The 20,265-nt window shown below is 39.5% G+C and overlaps 1 protein-coding gene across 1 annotated transcript in view; it reads right to left on the reverse strand.

Moving 5' to 3' along the window:
• HACD2 (3-hydroxyacyl-CoA dehydratase 2) overlaps positions 1–19,671 on the reverse strand; it is a gene marked incomplete at both ends in the record, with an annotated part of 101,579 nt that extends 81,908 nt beyond the window's left edge. Inside the window, 2 exons of the mRNA XM_080695526.1 lie at positions 16,402–16,519; positions 19,517–19,671. Coding sequence (XP_080551652.1) covers positions 16,402–16,519; positions 19,517–19,671 — 273 coding nt within the window. The remainder of the gene's footprint in view (positions 1–16,401; positions 16,520–19,516) is intronic.
• Between the last annotated feature and the right edge of the window lie 594 nt (positions 19,672–20,265).

A 20,265-nucleotide genomic window follows, 5' to 3' on the forward strand; every position in this document is an offset into this window, starting at 1 on the left:
TGTAAGAGAGCGAGCTTGGATTAAATAAAAAAGATGCACAAATTTGCTAGTAACTCAGAAAAAGATCAAAAGAACTACCATGCTACAAGTCATATCTTTTTCAAAGGAAGATATTGCTAAGGACCTCAAATGCATGAATATTACAAGATAAGCTGAACCTCCTACTGCAAAGTCGAAAAAAACTAAAAGATAAATCTAGACTAAAATGAGGACTGAACGATATGAATGAAGAGTATTCTTTGAGGCAAGAAGACAGATGGCAGTTGCTTATTCTTTTCACGTATGTGGTAAGACAGCCATGCTGCTGATTAACAGAACAGAGCAGGAAAGAACTGATAGCAATTAAGGGCTATCATGTTTTCTTTGTACAACAGAACTATAGGTCTCAGTTCTAACAGACTGAACATCTTTTTAATCATAGAATCCCCCCCACCCCGAAACTGGGGATTGAACACAGGGGCGTTCTACTGCAAGCTTCAACCCCAGCCTCTCTTTTTTTTTTTCTTTAATTTGAAACAGGGTCTCACTAAGTTGTGGAGGGTCTAAGTAGCTGAGGCTGGCCACGAATCTGTAATCCTTCTGCCTCAGCCTCCCAAGTACTGGGATTACAAGCTGTGCCACCACACCCAGCTTAATAATAGTATCCTAAAGCCCAGTATGTTGGCACATGGGAGGATCTTGATTCCTGGACAGCATCAGCTACTTAGTCAGGTCCTTTGCAACTCAGTGAGACTCTGTTTCAAAAATAAAGAATAAAAATAGGGCTGGGAGTGTAGCTCAGAGGTAGAATGCCCCTGGGTTCAATCCCCAGTAAAACACACACACACACACACACACACACACTCACTCACTCACAATAATAGTATCCTATAATGCCTCTAATACCATCCTGAAATGAAATCCATAGATGATATGATCTACCTACATAAAAATAATTTTTTAGTTTTTAACTTTTTTGTATTACAGATTGAACTCAGGGATGTTCTATCTCTGAACTATATCCTCAACCCAATTTTATTTTTAATTTTGAAATAGGGTCTTGTTAAGTTACAGCATGGTAGCTTTTTTGTTTGTTTTTATTTTGTTTTGTTTTACTGGGATGGAACCCTGGGAGTTTCTACCTCAGGCTATACTCCCAGACCTATTTTATATTTTATTTCAAAACAAGACTTCACTAAGTTTCTGAGGGCCTCACTAAGTAGCTGAGGCTGGCTTTGAACCTGTGTGATCCTCCTGTCTCAACTTCCCAAGTGCTGGGATTACAAGCGTGCACCACCATGCCTGGCCAGCATGCTGGCTTTTAACCTGTGATCCTCTTGTCTCAGCCTCCCAAGCACAGGGATTACAAGGCATGTGCCACTACAACTCTCTCACACACACACTAATTTTTAAATGTCCTAACTGATAAAGAAGAAATTTAAAAAAGTAATTTATGCTTTAAAGTATGTGTGTCAATATGTAAATGTTTGGAGAAATAAAGACATAATAATGAAGCAGTCAGATGTACACACCAATATACAAAAAAGTAAAAATAAAATTTTTGGAAATCCCATTTAATAAGTCAGAAGAATAAAGTACCAGAGTTACAAACTAACAGTAGGAAAATTAAGATGAGTGAAAACAGAAATGTAATAAAGGAGAAAAACTTAAGAAGCACAATATTATCTAAAGTGAACCAGAATTGACTGATTGATTGATTTTGCCAGAATTGAACCCACAGCCTCACGCAGGTTTGGCAAGGATGCTATCACTGAGCCTAGTCTTATTAATTTATATAATGTGGTGTCAAATAATCTCCTAAGTTATCCCATGAGGTAGAGTAAGAAGAAATTATCACAGAAAAATTTGAAATCCTGTTCGTGATATACAACCAGTGTCTAGTCTATAAAAAGATGTCAGACCTGATTGAACAGTTCAACATGGAATAGAAGATGAATTAGAAGAAAAGAAAAACATTAATGTAAGAGGTAATAAAGTAGTACATAATGGACTGGGAATACTTTTAGGATAAAATAAAAAACTACAGCTATCCCAAGATAAAATCTCTATTTCACAACCAAAACTTTTAACATTACACACAGAGAGGCAATAATGAAATATTATTAAAGTAGTCGATATTAAAGAAATCCAATGAGCTCTCTGCATTCAAGTGTTTCCACTAATTTAATAACTGAAGTATGGACAGGAATCCCAAATCTCCTATTACGTATTTTCAATCAGTCTCATTTCTTCTGGAGTAGTAACACTAAATCACTGAAATCTTTTCAACTAAATATGCAAACTGGAAATGTTATAGTACTTTCAGAACAGAATGTGCACAATGAATAAATTATTTTTGAACATTATCTTTGTTTTACTTAAGATTCTCTCTTCATACCAATAGTGGTAGTAAGTAGAATTCTAAAGTCATCTCCAAGACTAATGTTCCCTGGCTATTCAATGAAACACTCCCCTAGATACAGTGTTGGGATTTTTGCAAGCATAATTAAAGTCTCAAGTCAACTGATTTTAAGGTATAAAGATCATGTAGGTAGACATGACCCAACTAAGTGAGTCCTTTAAAAGCAGTTTTCTCTGGCTGGTGCAGAAGGGGAAGTCAGAGATATTCAAAAAACAAGAAAGTTTCAACACACCATTACTGGCTCTGAGGAGGTAAGGGGCTATGTGTGAGGACTAGAGAGTAGCTCTTAGGCCCTGGGACTGACTTCCAGCCAACAGCTAGCAAGAAAATGTGGATCTCAGACCTTCAGCTACAAGTAAATCAATCAATATAATCTGTTTTTGTTTTAGTACTAAAAATTGAACCCAGGATGTTCCATCTCTGAGCTACACTTCTAGACATTTTTATTTTTTATTCTGAAACAGGGTCTTCCTAAATTGCGGAGGATCTCACTAAGTTCTTGAGGCTGTCCTTGAACCTGCCAGTCTCCTGTCAGCCTCCCAAGCAACTAGGATTATAGATAGGCATGTGCCACTGAGCCTGGTCCTGCCAATAATTTGAATGAACTTGCAAGCATTCTTTCCCCAGAGACTCCAGATTCCAGCCTAGCTGATATCTTGATTTCAGTTTTATGAGACCCCGAGCAGAGAATCCACCAGCCCAGCTTCTGACTTTACAGAACTGCAAGTTTATATGAGTATTGTATTAAGCTGCCAAGTGTATGGCTTGTCATATGGTTACAGAAAACTAAGGCAATAATCTCTTTCTTATTTAATAAGCTTTTTGTTTAATATCTGATGTATACCATAAAACTATATATTTGTAGAGGTGCTGGCCTGAAGAGATACAAAGAAATCAGGGGAAAGGTGCAAAAAAAAATCTTCATTGGACTCTTTTACACTTTATAGGATAGGTAGGCAGTAGCATCCCCAGTCTCTATAGCAATCAATAAATACCCTCATAATTTTCCAAAGGCATTCTAAGAGCTGGGCGTGGTGACACACACTTGTAATCCCAGTATTTTGGAGGCTGAGACAGGAGGAGCAGCCAGCCTGGGTTACTTAGTGAGGCCCTCTGCAACTTAGTGAGACTCTGTTTCAGAGAATAAAAAATAAAAAATAAGGCTTGGAGCCGGGCATGGTGGCGCACGCTTGTAATCCCCGTGCTTGGAAGGCAGAGACAGGAGGATCGCACAGGTTCGAAGCCAGCCGTGCTGGCTTAAGAGACCCGGTTTCCAAAAACAAAAAGTATAAAATAGGTCTGGGAGTGTAGCCCGGAGGTAGAAGGGCTTCCAGGAACCCCAGTACCACCAAAATAAATAAATAAATAAAATAAGGCTTGGAGATAGAATACCTCTAGGTTCAATCCCCAGTAACAGAGGGGGAAAAAAGGCACTCTAAAAGGTGCTCTTATTGAAATCCACAGAGAATCACTGGAAAATAATAAGCATACCTTACTGGAAAAAATTTAGAAGACTTATAATATTCAAGATCTTCCATGAAAATATGTATTGTAAGCTCCTCTTTCCTCTTGAGCCCCTTTCATTATCACCAATGGGCAACAAACTGATTTTGCTTTAAAATTTAACCTGGTGTCAAATGCCATTTTGCACACTAGGCTACTTGAAAGAAAATCTTTTAGCCAGGAGTGGTGGTGCACACTTGTAATTCCAGCATTTGGAAAGCTGAGACAGGAGGACTGCAGGTGCGTGGACAGCCTTAGCTACTACTTAGTTAGGCCCTTTGCAACTCAGTGAGACCCTGTTTCAAAATAAGGAATAAAAAATACGGCTGGGGGTGTAGCTTGCAGGTAGACTGCCCCTGGGTTCCATCCCTAGTAAAGCAAAAAAGAAAAAAAAAATTTTTAAAGTTGCTAATATTTGAACTTAAGATTACAGGTATGTGCCACCATATCTGGCTCAATTTCATTTTTAATCTAAGGTAAAACAACAACAATAAAGCCCAAAGGAGGGATAGAAACCTAAGAAACTTTACAGACCTAAACTATAGTTCACAGATTTAATGTGAGTGGTGATTCTCTGTGTCAATTAAAACTCAAAATTCCTGGGAGAAAAAAAAAAATCTAGCCAACCTGTTTGGACCAGGTATGCACCCCTGGATTACCTAATTATAGGCTAAGGGAGTTGAAATGTAGTTGCTATGGGTCTCACCTTGAGAACCAGGTTATCTTCCACAGAGGATAAAAATCATTAAGCTGGGAAACTCCACAAAACATATCTACCACAACCATCTTGATTGTATAGGGGTCCATAACTAATTTGATTACACTTACTACTATTGAATTCATTTTGGAAATTATCACATTGTATACATATCTGATTCCATTTTTGCTTAAAACTTACCTAAATAACATATAGTTTAAAAGAGAGACATCGCCAGGCGTGGTGGCGCACGCTTGTAATCTCCGCGCTTGGGAGGCAGAGACAGGAGGATCGCGCAGGTTTGAAGCCAGCCGCGCTGGCTTAAGAGACCCTGTTTCCAAATAAAAAAAGTATAAAATAGGTCTGGGAGTGTAGCCTGGAGGTAGAAGGGTTTCCAGGAACCCCAGTACCACCAAAAAATAAATAAATAAATAATAAATAAAAAAAAATAAAAGAGAGACATCAAACTGTTAACAATGGTTATCTTTAGGCAGTGAGCTTACAATCAATATGCATTTTCTTCTTCATGCTTATCTGGTACTTATAATTAGAAGCAAACACCTTTCACCTTTTCCTCTGGTGTCTATGAGGAGTGATTTCTATCAAACATTTCGTACCTCCCTCTAACCTGTAATTTTATTACTTTGGGGAAAAAATAATGACTAAGAGGTAAATTTGGGAAGAACAAATGTGGTATGCTTGGTTCAACTCCATCCTACAGTTTCCATGAAGAACCACAAGTTCTTGTGGCTTCTTTCCGGTCGCCCTGGCTGCTGCTGCCTCGGATGGAATGGGTGAGAGTCTAACTCCAGAGATCAGTTAGCAAACCCACTTGTACACACTAGAGTATGTCTCCAGCTTGGTCTTTAACACTGACCAAAGTGATTTTTAGGAACCTTATGTATCCTTTAAGTTATTTCTCAGTGTTCAGAACATAAGAACAATAAAGCTATTTATTGAGCTCCCTTAGAGACACAAAACATGTTTTTAAAATTTTTTATATTAAAAGAGGAAAAGATTGGATCTCTACTACCAATATTTTCTGGTACTTAATTTCACCTTTCTTGCTATACTTAGCTCTCTAATTTGCTAATTTATTATTTGCTTAATTTTCATATTCTGTACTGAAATGTTAAAATCTGATTTAAAACTGGTTTAAAATTTAGTCCAACGAGTTCATTATATATTATAAATGGAGGTCCAGAAAGGTTAAATAGTAAGAACCAAGTGGAAAAACCAAGTTTTACACCCACATTTCTGGTCTCCAGTCTTTTTCATATATACTATGACACCTCTTAAATACAATTCTATTTTTGCTTTTATAGCATTTCTGCCAGCTTTTCTATATATTTTGTTTCTCTGTGCAGATAGTCATTTACTCATTAACTATTCCACCAACAGGTGTCTCCCATGTCCCTGCTCCATGACAGACTGTGAACTCTAAGACAGTTTCTCTGTCTTTTGTTTGAAATCAACCTTTTCTTTTGTTGGGACTGGACAGTCCAGCTTTTCTTGATGCTTAATCATGATGAAATGGTTTGCCTCTAGGTAAACTCTGGTCAGTCTCTCATTAGCAAAAGGTTGTTAGAGTATGGGTTTTTGAAGCAGTACCCACTGGCACACTTAAAAAATTTCATCTGTCCATTTGCATAAACATTAGAAACAATGCATTTGTGCTGTTTTCTATAATACTATAAGTTTATGTTAATACTCCTGTCACTTTTTCTAATTTAAAAGATTTGTATAGATATAGAACTCTATATTTCTCTTTAAATCAAAAGATAATGTAAGCTACCTATTTTTTTTTCAAAACACCTTTGTGTGTGTATATGGTACTGGGGATTGAACCTATGAAAAGTTCTATATCCAGGCTATCCCCCACAGCCTTTTTTTTGTTTTGAAACAGGGTCTCAGAAGGTTGATGAGAGTCTCACATCATTGCTGAAGCTGTCCTCTAACCTCCTGTCTCAGCCTTGCAAGCACTGGGATTACAGGTGTGTCCCACCATGCCCAAGATTAAAACCTTTTAATATTATTTTCCTCATTAACCTTTTTTTCCCCACTAAATTTTGTTATATGTAATTTTTCATTATAAGATTCATGTAAGTGATATATGAATATACATTAAAGTATAAAAAGTGGAAATCTGTTTATTTGCCATGTATACTCCACAATATCACTCCCTTCCATAGAGGGAAGCACTGTTAACAGTAGGATGTATATTCTTTCATATCTTTTCAAATATCTGCAATTTTGCTTTTTTTTCTATTGATTTCCCTAATCTGAAAATATCTACATATTTTATTTACTATTCTAATTATTTTTTTACTTATTAATCAAGAAGCTTGTAAATTCTGGGTGATATAAAATTTGCATGGTTATATTTATCTTCTGTTTGCCCTCCTTTCTACTTTTTTTTTGTGTGGGTTTGGGGATGGAACCCAGGGGCATTCAACCTCTGAGCTACACCCCCAGCCCTATTTTTTATTCTTTATTTCGAAACCGGGTCTCACTGCTTTCTACTTCATTTTATCCTGAAAATAATATGATACTATAATATAAAATTCCATGTGGACACTGCACAATTGGTATAATCTAAAGCTATGATGTCTAGTGCAGTAGTCAGTAGTTAATTTAAATGAAAATAATATTATAACTTAGTTTCTTCTCTCTACTAACCATCTTTCACGGGCTCAATAAACACATATGACTATCAGACAACACAGTTTTGGAACATTATCATTGCAGAAAGTTCAACTGGGCAGTGTTAGTCTGAAAATTTGGATGGTCTGTTTTACAGTAAAATACCCTTCGATAAAGTTCTTTCAGAGTTCTATTACTTTTGAATGTGTTTTCAAAATGTCTCCGTCTCTAGGAAATTGCATGGTCTGTTATCCAGAAACCTAATGCTTCCTGCTAACTCCATGTGAACTTTTCTACTAAGAAGGTCTAAGGTCAAAGGTCACTTTTACTATTCTACTTGCAAGTCTCTTTTCTGTAGAAATTGTTACTTTTGAATTACTTTTGAAACTGAAAAAAAGAAAAATTCCCTAATGTACATTAACAAACATATCAAAGTCAATCACTAAGCCAAACATGAAAAGGCGGAAGAGGGGAGTGAAGGGGGTGGAAGTTGGGGAAGGGCTAAATGAGAAACGAGAGATGTGTACTTGTATGCCTCTACCATCTTGTACTCTATTATGATGTAGGACTGCAAACCGGGCGTGGTGGTGCACAGTTGTAATCCCAGCACTTGGAAGGCTAAGACAGGGGATCGTGGTTCACAGCCAGCTTCAGCTACTTAGTGAGGCCCATTGCAACTCAGTGAGACCTAGTTTCAAAATATAGAATAAAAAATAAGACAAGCCAGGCGTGGTGGTGCATGCTTGTAATCCCTGCAGTTGGGAGGCTGAGACAGGAGGATCACATAGGTTTGAAGCCAGCCTCAGCTGGCTTAAGAGACCCTGTTTCCTAATAAAATATAAAATAGGTCTGAGAGTGTAGCCCGGAGGTAGAAGGCCCCTGGGTTCCATCCTCAGTACCACCAAAACAAACAAACAAAAACAAAAAACCATAGGGCTGGGGATATAGGTCAAAGGTAGAATACCTCTGGGTTCCATCCCCAGTACTGCAAAAAGAGAGAGAGAGAGAGAGAGATAGAGAGAGAGAGAGAGAGAGAGAGAGAGAGAGAGAGAGAGAGAGAGAGAGAGAGATGTAGAACTGTAGGACTGTAGGACTGCAGGACTGCAATGCACCAGTAAAAAAAATTAAAAAACAGCTTAAAGCTGGGCATGGTGGCACATGCTTGGAATCCCAGCATTGGGGAAGCTTCAGCTACTTAGCAAAGCCCTTCGCAACTCAGTGAGACCCTGTTTCAAATATAAAAAGACTAAAAAATAGGGCTAAGGCTGTAGCTCAGAGATACAATGCCCCTGAGTTCCTTACCCAGTACCACAAAAATAAACAAATAAACAAATAAATAAATAAATAAATAAATAGGGCTGGGGGTATATCAGAGGTACTATGCCCCTGGGTTCCATCCCTGGTATTGCAAAAAAAGTCCAGAAGGGAGAGAAGTTTTTTTCTCAACAAAGATTTCCTTTGTGGAACTCTACAGACTCAATATCCATACAGAGATGGCCTTTCAGTTCAGAAGAGTTTTCTAAAATCTTCCTCCCTAATTATTTTATTTATTTATTTATTTACTTATTTATTTATTTATTTTTGCGGTACTGGGGATGGAACCCAGGAGCATTCTATCTCCAAGCTACAGCCTCAGCCCTTTATTTTTTCTTTATTTTTGAAACAGGGTCTCACTGAGTGCAAAGAACCTCACTAAGTAGCTGAGGCTGTCCGTGAACCCGGATCCTTCTGCCTCAGTCTCCCAAATGCTGGGATTATAAGTGTGCACCACCACACTTGGCTCTCCCTGATTATTTATAAATTATACATTCTAATCTTTCATCCTGTTAGACTTATTTTTGGAAGCTTGTATACTCTCAGAAAATGCATTGGTTCTATTGCATTATTATTAATTTACTGAGTTTTACTGTTTTTCGTGCATTTTGTCTTCATGTTCTGATAATCATACACCAATTAACTAGTCCACCAATGCATAGACTATCTGATAATCTTGGCATTCCAATTTCTATAATGTCCTTTCCATATTTTTTTTTTGGTGGTACTAGGGATTCAACCCAGGGGTATTTACCTTTCTATATCTGAGCTATACTCTCAGCTATATTTTTAAATTCTTTATTATTATTATTATTATTATTATTATTATTAGTGGTGGTGGTACTGGGGTTTATGGAAACCCTTCTACCTCTGGACTACACTCCCAGAGCTATTTTATATACTTTTTTGGAAACAGGGTCTCTTAAGCCACTGAGGCTGGCTTCGAACCAGCGCGATCCTGTCTCCGCCTCCCAAGCGTGGGGATTACAAGCATGCGCCACCACGCCCGGCCTTTATTCTTTATTTTGAAACAAGGTCTCACTAAGTTGTAGAGGACCTCACTGAATAGCTCAGGGTGGCTGTGAACCTGAGATCCTCCTTCCTCAGCCTCCCATGTATTAGGATTACAAGCATGTGCCACAATATCAGTCCTTCTTACATTTTCAGTGGTGAACTCTAAAATTTTCCCAATGGCTTCTGCTCTATAATCTATTTTACCTGAAGCTTATCTCTAACTAGGAGCCCTTGTCTTCCCTAAATTCTTAGGTTCACCTACTTCTGTGCTCCGTGGCATCTTTCTTGCCCTATACTGCCACTGTTAATAAATATTTTTAGCTTTTTATTTTTAATTTTAGCACATTCCTTTCTATAGTCATTAGTTCTCTCACCTCTCTGAACACCTTATCAATTTGCTTGTATTTACTTGAGTTGTTAAGCAATGAGTCCTGTGTGGGTGGGTTCCTGTTTCCTACAGGCTCCCTCTGCCCTTTTACTGTTATAAAACCTATTAATTATACCCAAGTTTATTTTCCCCTCTAGCATTCACATTGGATTTTTTCACCCTGTTCTGGGAGTTGATCCCAGGGCCTTGCATGCACATGGTAGGCAAGCAGTCTACCACTGAGATACATGTCAGAGCCCTTTTTACATTTTGAGAGGTCTTGCTAAATTGATGAGGTTGGCCTCAAACTTGTAATCCTCCTGCCTTAGCCTCTCAAGGAGCTGGGATTACAAGTGTGTACCACCATGCCCAGCCTTACACACTGGTATTTTTGTTTCCATGTTGGTACTGGGGATTGAACTCAAGGGTGTTTTACTTGAGTTACATCCACAGTCCTATTTTATTTTTTTATTTTGAAACAGGGGCTCACTAAGTGGCTGAGGGCCTTGTTAAGTTGCTAAAGTTGGCCTTGAATTTGTGATTCTTGTTTCAGATTCCTAAGTACTGGGATGAAACACGTGTGCCACCATACCTGGCCTCATTGTTCTTCAAACTAGGTTTCCTGGGACTTGTTATCCTAGTTCAAATTAGATATCCCCACTATAACTCACTCTGCTAGCTTTCCAGAAATCTCTTTTAGAGATCTATTTTATTCAAAGGAATTTTCAGAATAAAGGTAGTCTAACACATGCATTAAGCTTGTTTCAGAAATTCCCTTTCTAAAATGTAATCATTATTGGGGAATCAGAAAGCTCTAAAAGGAAAATATTATGGATGGTCATATCCACACAGTAGTTAATAGAAGCAAATAATTTGTAATGTACCTGATATACTATTATACTGTATTAATAACACCATAGAACATAACCACCTAACCTCCATGTTAAAAAATCATCCAAGGTTTGAGCCATTGAGACAGAGAAAAGTCAAGGGGACAAGAAAGGAGCTTTCCTCTTAAGGATACTCTGAGTAATTACAATTGTGCCCTATTTTAAAGAAATATCTAAAATCAATTTCTTGACCATTTCATTAAGGATCTAAGGAGGGTGGGAGGTAAGACATGAAGAATCTGACTAGAATATAGAGATAGAGCTGAGAAAGTACACTGTAGCTAGAAGATGTGACAAAAGTTGTTTTTCCTCACTACCCTCCAGAACTAGTTTTGCCATTTCTGACCTGGCTCTAGACCAGCCACAGAAAGAGATCAGAAGTGAGCTTGGGTGTTTTTTCCTTTATGTAGATAAGGGAATAAAAAGGTTGGGAAGAGACTGGGAATGGAAGGAATTGCTACAGTCCACTAGACATTCCCAGATGAACAGCACTAGGTAAGTGATGTATAAAGTGATAACATAGGTTGAAGATGGTCTGTATCAATATTACTAGTAGTCTTTGCAGTGCAATCTTAACCCACTTGAATCCTGTCAATCAAAGAAGCATATGCAATCATATTCTTTGCTAAATTTCAGTTTAATGCTAACCAGATATTGAAAAATCTAAATTCACTCAGAAATCATTCTACACTGTCATAATGTAGCATCAACCTACTAATTTTTAAACTCTACTCAACAATGCTGAAAAGATAAGAGTACCTTATCAATGAATATCATGGATCAAAAAGAATAAAGTAAGAAGAAAACTTATTCATAGAGCTCATTATTGATGAATGCTACCTACAAAAACCTGAAATATACTTTACATGCTATAAAGTTTTTTTTTTCTTTTTTGGTACTGGATATTGAACCCAGGGACATTCTACCTCTGAGCTACATCCCCAGCCCTACTTTTTTTTTTTTTATTCTTTATTTTGAAACAGAGTTTTACTGAGTTGCAAAGGGCCTAAGTAGCTATGGCTGTCTGTGAACTGCAGATCCTCCAGTTTCAACCTCCCAAATGCTAAGATTACAAGTGTGTACTACCACACCCATCTTAGGCTTACTCTTTTAAAATATACAGTTCCCTGATTTTTAATATGTTCAATGTTTTTAAATATGCACAAGGTTGTGCAGCTATTACCACTACTTATTTGAAGAACTTTTTTTTGTGTGTGTGTGGTACTGGGGATGGAACCCAGGGGCACTCTACCTCAGCCCTATTTTTTATCCTTTATTTTGAAACAGGGTCTTACTGAGTTGCAAGGGGCTTCACTACAGGCTAGCCACAAACCTGAAATCCTCCTATCTCAGCCTCTCAACTACAGGGATTACAAGCATGCGCCCACTTGCAATTATTTGGTAAATGTTTTTAAGTCTTTTTTTTTTTTTTTTTGGTGGTACTGGGGTTCCTGGAAGCCCTTCTACCTCCGGGCTACACTCCCAGACCTATTTTTACATTTTTATTTGGAAACAGGGTCTCCTAAACCAGCGCGTGCGGCTGGCTTCGAACCTGCGCGATCCTCCTGTCTCTGCCTCCCAAGCGCGGGTATTACAAGCGTGCGCCACCACGCCCGGCCGATGTTTTTAAGTCTTTTAAAAACCAAAGTGCTAGCCAGGCGTGGTGGCGCACGCTTGTAATCCCCGCGCTTGGGAGGCAGAGACAGGAGGATTGCGCAGGCTCGAAGCCAGCCGCGCGCGCTGGTTTAGGAGACCCTGTTTCCAAATTAAAAAAAAAAAAAAGTAAAAATAGGTCTGGGAGTGTACCCCAGAGGTAGAAGGGCTTCCAGGAACCCCAGTAACACCAATAAATAAATAAACAAATAAATAAACAAATAAATAAATAAATACTAAAGTGCTACCTTTTCTTAAGATTTGAAGTTTTTGAGAACAAATAACTTCTATTTCCTTTTTAAGCCAACCCCCACAGACCCCACTAAAGGATAACATTCAGCAGCGATGAGGAGCTGACCTCCTTAGATTCATTTTTTTCCTCCTATAAATAGGATATATTGTAAAGCTCTAATAATTCCCATAAGGATAACTGAAGCACAATTTACCAACATATACAGCACAGGTTGGGCAAGTGAAGAAATACAGTATACTTCCTTAACCAACTGCACAGGAAGTGTGTTTCAGCAAGCCTGCTCTACTGCCCAGTCTGAGGGTTACGCCATCCCTGACCTCTGCAATGTTAATTCCCTGAATGTTCCTGGGAGTCTTCACTTCCTTATGCATAGTTCTTTTTCCAAAATCAAATCAAGAATTTGTCACCTAATTGGTTCTTAGTGCAGATGACAGATAAAACCAAAAGTCCAAAATAATGTCTTAAACCCCTATTAAAAACTCAATAAGACTTGGTTCCCAGTGGAGTGTGTTGGCGTGTGTCACTGGGGATTAAACCCAGAGGCTTTCTACCTCTGAGTTATATACCTAGCCCTATTCCCTATTTTTCATGTCTCACTGAGGGTCTCATTGAACCTGTGATCCTGTGTCAGCCTCCCAAGTACTGGGATTATGGGTGTGTGCCACCAAACCCAACATTCCCAGTGAAGTCTGTATCAAACTGTTTAATGTCCCTACCTCCCCTGAGAGATATTTTTTATAATCATAATAGTACAAAATCTTAAAAAACAGAATTTTCTTTAAATAACTAAAGTATTCCAACTGGAATTATCTCTACTATATCAAGCACAGAGTACTAGGGATTGAACTCAGGAGCATTCTACCTCTACACTATACCCCCAGCACTATTTTATTTGTAATTTTTATATTTATATTCATTTTTGTTTGAATTTTGTTTGAATTGAAATTTGAAATTCAATTGAAATTCAATTTTGTTTGAATCGAAACTAGGGACATTCTATCTTCAAGATAAACCCTCAGCCCTATTTTATTCTCTTACTTTTGAGATAGGGTCTCACTAAATTGCTGAGGTTAGCCTCAAACCTGCAACCCTTCTGTCTCTGCCTCCCAAGTACCAGGTTTACAGGTGTGTGTTATCATGCCCAGCTTTTATTTTTTACTTTGAAAAAGGGTCTTGCTAAGTTGCTGAGGGTCCCACTAAGTAGCTGAGGCTGGCCTACAACCTACAATCCTCCAATGTCAGCTTCTTAAGAACTGGGATTACAGGGATGGGCCATTACACCTGGCAGTTTCTGATTACCTTAACCCCAAATTTGCTTCTCTGTATCTTGAGGGAAATAGGTTAACCCAAGCTGCAATACTATGTATTTACTATTGTCTCCTAAAATGAATAAATAAATAAATAAGCCTCTAAATTTAAAAATGGCTCTAACACACTAGGATTCCTACTTTCCTTAGAGTCAAACTATTAAGGTCTGAAGGGACTTTAGAAATCTGCATTAACCTAATTCTTCTCCAAATGAGAAACACTCATAAGAGGTAAAAGACTTGCTCAATTCCCAGAGTAAGTTGGTAAAACCAGCATAGTTAGAATAAGATATCCAGGTTCAAGCTGGAAACGCATTTCTTCATTCCACCTACCTGAAATGCCTAAGTATGGATAGTATTGAATAAACTATAATAAACAAACTCAAAAACTACAGTTATCTGCTTTTGAAAGTGAGGATGAGTCAGGCATGGTGGCACATGCCTATAATCCCAGGGAGGAGATGGGAGGCTAAGATGGGAAGGTCACAGATTAGTAATTTATTTTATTTTATTGTGGTACTGGGGGGTGGAACTCAGAGGCTTTCTACCTCCGGGCTATACTCCCAGCCCTACTTTATATTTTATTTTGAAACAGGGTCTCACTAAGTTGCTGAAAGCCTCACTAAGTAGCTGAGGCTGGCTTCGAACCTGCGCGATCCTCCTGTCTCAGCCTCCCAAGCGCGGGGATTACAAGCATGCCCCACCACGCCCGGCTTACAGATTAGTAATTTAATGAGACTCTCAGCAACCTAAGAAGACAAAAACAAAAAATTCAAAAGGTCTGGAGTATAGTTTAGAGGTAGAATGCCCCTAAATTGATCCCTAGTACCACAAAAATTAAAAAAAAAAAAAAGAAAGCAAGAGTGAGAAGTAGAGAAATCACATCTGATTTCATGGAAGTAAATGATTTTTTTCTTAAATATCCTTTCATAGCTCAAGTTCTAATAACTTACCCTAAGGTATACATGTCATGATGGGCTTGCCCTGGAAACTAAGGGAAATGAAACTGAGAATCAGATCTTTCCTAAAATCTAAAGATTTTTACCACAACAAACAATGGCAGCTATTGATTTTGTGTGTCCAATGATGTCATTTCCCTATTCCATTAATAAAATTTATGTCCTTTGCCTAAAAGGCTAGGCAAGTGTCTTAAATCCAAGTCTAAGTTGGTTTATAAATAGGGTCAACCAGAATCCTTCCTTAGGACTGTGTGACAGAGATGCTGAAAAAATGAACTTCCTGCCCACTGCCCACCAATGCAGAGAAGACTGTCTACAGGAGAGCCGAAGAACAACATTCACAGAGAAACAAGATTAGCAAAGATGAAAGAGGAAGAGTCTGGCAATGCCAAATCCTTGGATCTCAATGCTGAACTGGTTCCTTTCATTTAAGTTAACTCTATATCTTCATCAGCTACAGAAACTAGTTTCTTTTTAGCTTAAAGTATTTTAAACTGGGTTTTTTGTCACTTGCAATTAAAAAATCCTAACCTACACCTCCCCTTCCGAGGGCAAAGAAAGTATATAACCACCAGTTTCACTATTTCCATTACATGGTCCCTGGAAAGTCTCTGAGTTCATCAACACTAATATCGCCCTTTATAGTGAAAAATAAATAAAACTTTTGTTTAAAAAATAACTGGATGCCTTTAGATAGACTCTACTCTCTCATACCTATCACTCCTAATACCCTATTCCCACCAACTATACTGTTTCTTGAAAGTAACTGTTTACCAATACTTCCCTAGGATAGTCCTAGAGCTTTTGTTTTTATTTATTAATTCATTGTCTGTCCGTGTGTGTGTGTGTGTGTGTGTGTGTGTGTGTGAGTGAAATGTTCAGGACTGAACCCAGGAGCATTTTACATCTGAACTATAGCCCCAGACTGACAGACAGACAGACATATATACATACATACATACATATATATATATATGTATGTATATTTAAATTTAGAAGCAGGATCCCACTGAGTTGCTGAGAGCCTCCTCACTAAATCCTGGAGAACAGCTTCAAACTTGTGATTTTCCTGTCACAGCCTCCCAAGTATTACAGGGATTACAGGGGTACAACATCATGTCAGGCTTAGAATTTTTAAAATTCTAATATAAGCTTGTATCATTCTTTTTACCAATAGAAGTCAAACCTAAAATGTATGCCAGGTAACACAAGTTAAATGGAACTTAACCTTATATAAAACATCAAAAAAAGTTTCAACATTATGTGATGTGACAAAATTTCAAAACTAAAAGCAAATCTAACTGAAATATGGCTACTTCAATATAACTGAGTAGCATGTTTCCTACTTCCTAATAGTTTAAGTCAACAAATTGAGATTTAACCACAAATCTCAAACCTACCTCCAGTAAGGCTCCAGTTTGGAAGAATTTCAAAGGCTTTTCAATTGAATAATAAAGGCTATGGTAGCTCCCCTTAGCCAGGTATGCTCTGACCAGGCCAACTGCTATAACCAGCCACCTAATAAAAAAGAACAATCAGAAAAAAAAAAGAGAAAAAGTAAGTAGGATTTAAGGTAATAGAAAGATTATGACAATAACACATTTTGCTAAAGATAACCTCAAGAACCAGTGATCCTGGACTTCTTGATTGAATGCTATGGTTTGGATCTTAAATTTCCCCAAAGGCCCATATGTTAAGACTTGGTCCCCAGGTGGCACTACTGGGAAGTGGTGAAGCTTTAGGGGGTGTGGCCTAGTGAGGGGTCTTTAGGTCATTTAGGGCAGGATCCAGAAGGGGACTATGGGACTTTAACCCTTTCTCTTTTTCTCTTTTGTTCCCTGGCCATGAGGTAAGCAGTTTTGCTTTGCTATGTGCTCACACCATGGTGTGCTCCCTTGCTACAGGTCCAATACAACAAAGCCAACTAACCATGGACTAGAACCTCCAAAAGTATGTGCCAAAATACACCTTTTCTCTCTATAGCTGATTTGTTAAAGTGATTAGGAAACTGACCATACCTCTCAAATGCCAGCTATAATGCACAACAGTTACACCACCAGTGCTTTACCAAGAATGCTTGGCAAAACCACGGTGGCACCTCACCCATCTGGAACTGGACTTTCTGACAAACTTGCTTGTTAAGAACAAGGCCAAAGTGAAAGGAATATGCTAAAAATGGCCCTTGTACAAATAAAGCAGGTGCCAGAAAATCAAAAACAAGAGGGAATAAAATTGTTCAGGGAAAATTTTAAATGGTTCATGCAGTTAAAGGTTCTTTGATAGAGTGAAGAGAGATGTTTTAAATTATTTTTACAAGTGTCTCACTGGAACATACCTTTACCTTATACCCTATCCTTTTAAAATTGCAAGCAATAAAAGAACAGGTTTTTTTTTTTTTAAAGAATAAAGTATTTCAGCTGAATTTCCCAAAACCAACTCAGAAAAGACAGATCAATAAGCTTATTGATTAGAAAAACAGAAAACAGAGAAACACTCAGGCATACTGCTATAGGTGCTATATTTCTGCTCCACTGTCCTCAAAAATAAGTGTTAGGTCCTATAAATTTTTGTTAAGTTCTTTGATGAAACAAATTGACCTTTATTATTACGGCATGTATATCTCTTGGAAGGCAACCATAGATTCGCCTAAATATATAATCTTTTTATTTGTGTGTGGTACTGGGAATTGAGCCCACAGGGACTCTACCACAGAGCTATATCCCCAGACCTTTTTATTTTTTATTTTGAAACAAGGTCTCACTAAGTTGCTGAGGCTAGCCTTGATTTGTGATCCTTCTGTCTCAACCTCCCAAGTACTGGGATTATAGGTGTGCACCACCACACCTGGCTCATATGTACAGTCTTAACTAGACAATGGGGAATGTGATCCATGCTTTTTCTATAAACTATCATACAGAGACTTCAAATAAGAGTTTGTAAAAGAAAAAATTAATTTCCTTAGTGATTTAACTGGCGTGGCCATAACAGTAATAAACTGTTACTCTAATCTATTATCAGTAAATTTGAGCATTAATTTACTCTTACAACCCCAATTTCTCTTCCTGGTTTAAGACACTACTTCATACCCTTCACCTCATTCATTCTCTGTTTGTCACCAGGAATAAAGACTTTTTTTTCCTTCCCTAATGTACCTTAAAATCTCTCTAGGGCAAAGTTCCTATCAGTGTCCTTGGTAGAACTAGATTTTATATATAAACACACCCACATTCTTAAATGTTCTTTTAAAATTTAATCTGTGTGATCATTTGAATGAAAGAAGACTTTTTGTAATGTATTAGCTCTTCACTGACCTGTAAGTCAAGAGAAATAGGTTTTATTTTTTATGTTTTTTTTAAATTTTTTTTATTGGTGCACTGTATTCATACATCTTAATGGATGCAAGATGATGGAGGTATACATGCACACATCACCCAATTAGGAGAAATACGTTTTAGATCTAGAACTTCTACTAAGTTCTATGAGCCCAATCAAGGCAAGCAAATCACAACTTCCCTGGGCCTAGGTTTCAACACCTATCATATTCCATACTATCAATAAGCCTATGATCCTCCCAGATATATTCTTTTCCCATAAAGAAGCAAGAAGCTGAACTGTATGTGTATGTATGTTTGTGTGTATATATTTGTAAATATATGTTCGCATGTGATTGTATCAGCATCTGAAGGATATACAAAATTAGCTGTTTCGAGGTAGGGAATCTGGGTGGAATGGAAGGATGAGAAGTATTACCTATTCTAAAAATAAATCAAAATTGGATGTTCACTATACGACTCTTCAAGATTTTCTCTATGTTTGAAATTTTTCAAAATAAAATGCTCGTTTTGAGTTTTCTTACATTAAAAAACATAATAAATGGTCTGATCCTATGAACTTCCTCACCAAAACTATAGAATGACAAGACTGCAGAGCTGAAGGAACCCTGAAGATCACCTGGCCCAACTTTTTAGTTTTTACGGGGGAAAAAAAACCAAAAAAAAAACAAAAAAAAAACGGAGGCTTTAGAGAATGAAAGCGATTTATTAAGTCACACGGCTAGTGTCAGCACTAGAACTAAAAGCCTGCTGAGATAAAGTACGGACGGCAACTAGGAAGACACAAGAAGGTAAAACTCTCCAGGGCCTAATCTCCTCTTCCCCGGTAACTCTGCCTCGCGCTCCCCAACTCCCAAGCCCACTCCCAAGCCATCCTAAAAAAGTCTAAACTCCTCCGAAGCACGGCTCCGTTCACGTCTGGCCAAAAACTTTGAACGCTCTCTTGCCCACACTACCTTGCCGACGGCAGCTCAGCTCGGATTTTGAAAACGGCCGCCTGAATGAATGGTCACTCGCGGCCCGGCTCCCTGCAGCCCGCGCGGGCGGCCCTGCACCTGTGGCCAGGCCCGCAGCCCGCAGCCCGCGCCGGGGACTGGCCTGGCCCGCCGCCCCGCGCCCGCGCCCCGCTGCGGCCCCGCGCAGCTCCGGGCCGGGTCGCCGCCCGCCCCGAGCCCAGCCTCACCCCGCCGTCATCACCACATTGTAGATGACCAGGTACGCGGTGGCCAGAGGCCCCGGGCCCTTCTTCTTCCGCGTCCCGCTGCCTTCACCGGCCCCAGCCCGGCCGCTGCCGCCCCCATTCCCCTTGCTCGCCGCAGTCGCCGCCGCTGCCGCCATGTCGAGCTCCCGCAGCCCGCTCTCTGCGCCGGCACCTCGGCCGCTTCGCCTCGCCTCGCCTCGCCTCGCCGGAGAGGGCGGGGGCGGCGCGGGGGCGGGGCCTCGGGCGGGGCCCGGCAGCGCCCGCGGCGCCGCCATCTTGGGTGAGGGCAGTGACGCTGCGGACGCCCCCGCCATCTTGGAGGAGGGAGAGTCCGCCTCCGCGCCGCGGCGATACCGCCCGCGCCACTTTGGACCGGGTCCGTGTGGCCCTCGAGCTCGCCCCGTGGGGAGGTCGTGTGGGCTCGCTGGGGACTTCGTCAAGCCGGTCCTGCTTCCCTTCTCTCTTGTCCTTTGGTTTCTCGCAGTGGCCTTGTCTTCACCCCTCTTTACAGTCGCCCAAGTAGCCTGCCATTTTGGGCAGGCGATCCACACCTCCTGGGCTTCTTGGCGGGGCGCCGGGTAGCCGGGTGGGCGCTCGGCCGGTGGATTTAGGGTCACAGGAGGAAGCGCTGTGGCCGCAGCTCAGGAGGAGGTGAGGGGCAGGGGCGCTTGCGACCCACAGCAGCCTGTGGAAATTGTTTCAACTTGCTCTTTTTCTACTTGTCTTTTTTT

This window comes from Muscardinus avellanarius, assembly GCF_963383645.1.
Source record: "Muscardinus avellanarius genome assembly, chromosome: 5".
NCBI classification, from domain to species: Eukaryota; Metazoa; Chordata; class Mammalia; order Rodentia; family Gliridae; genus Muscardinus; species Muscardinus avellanarius.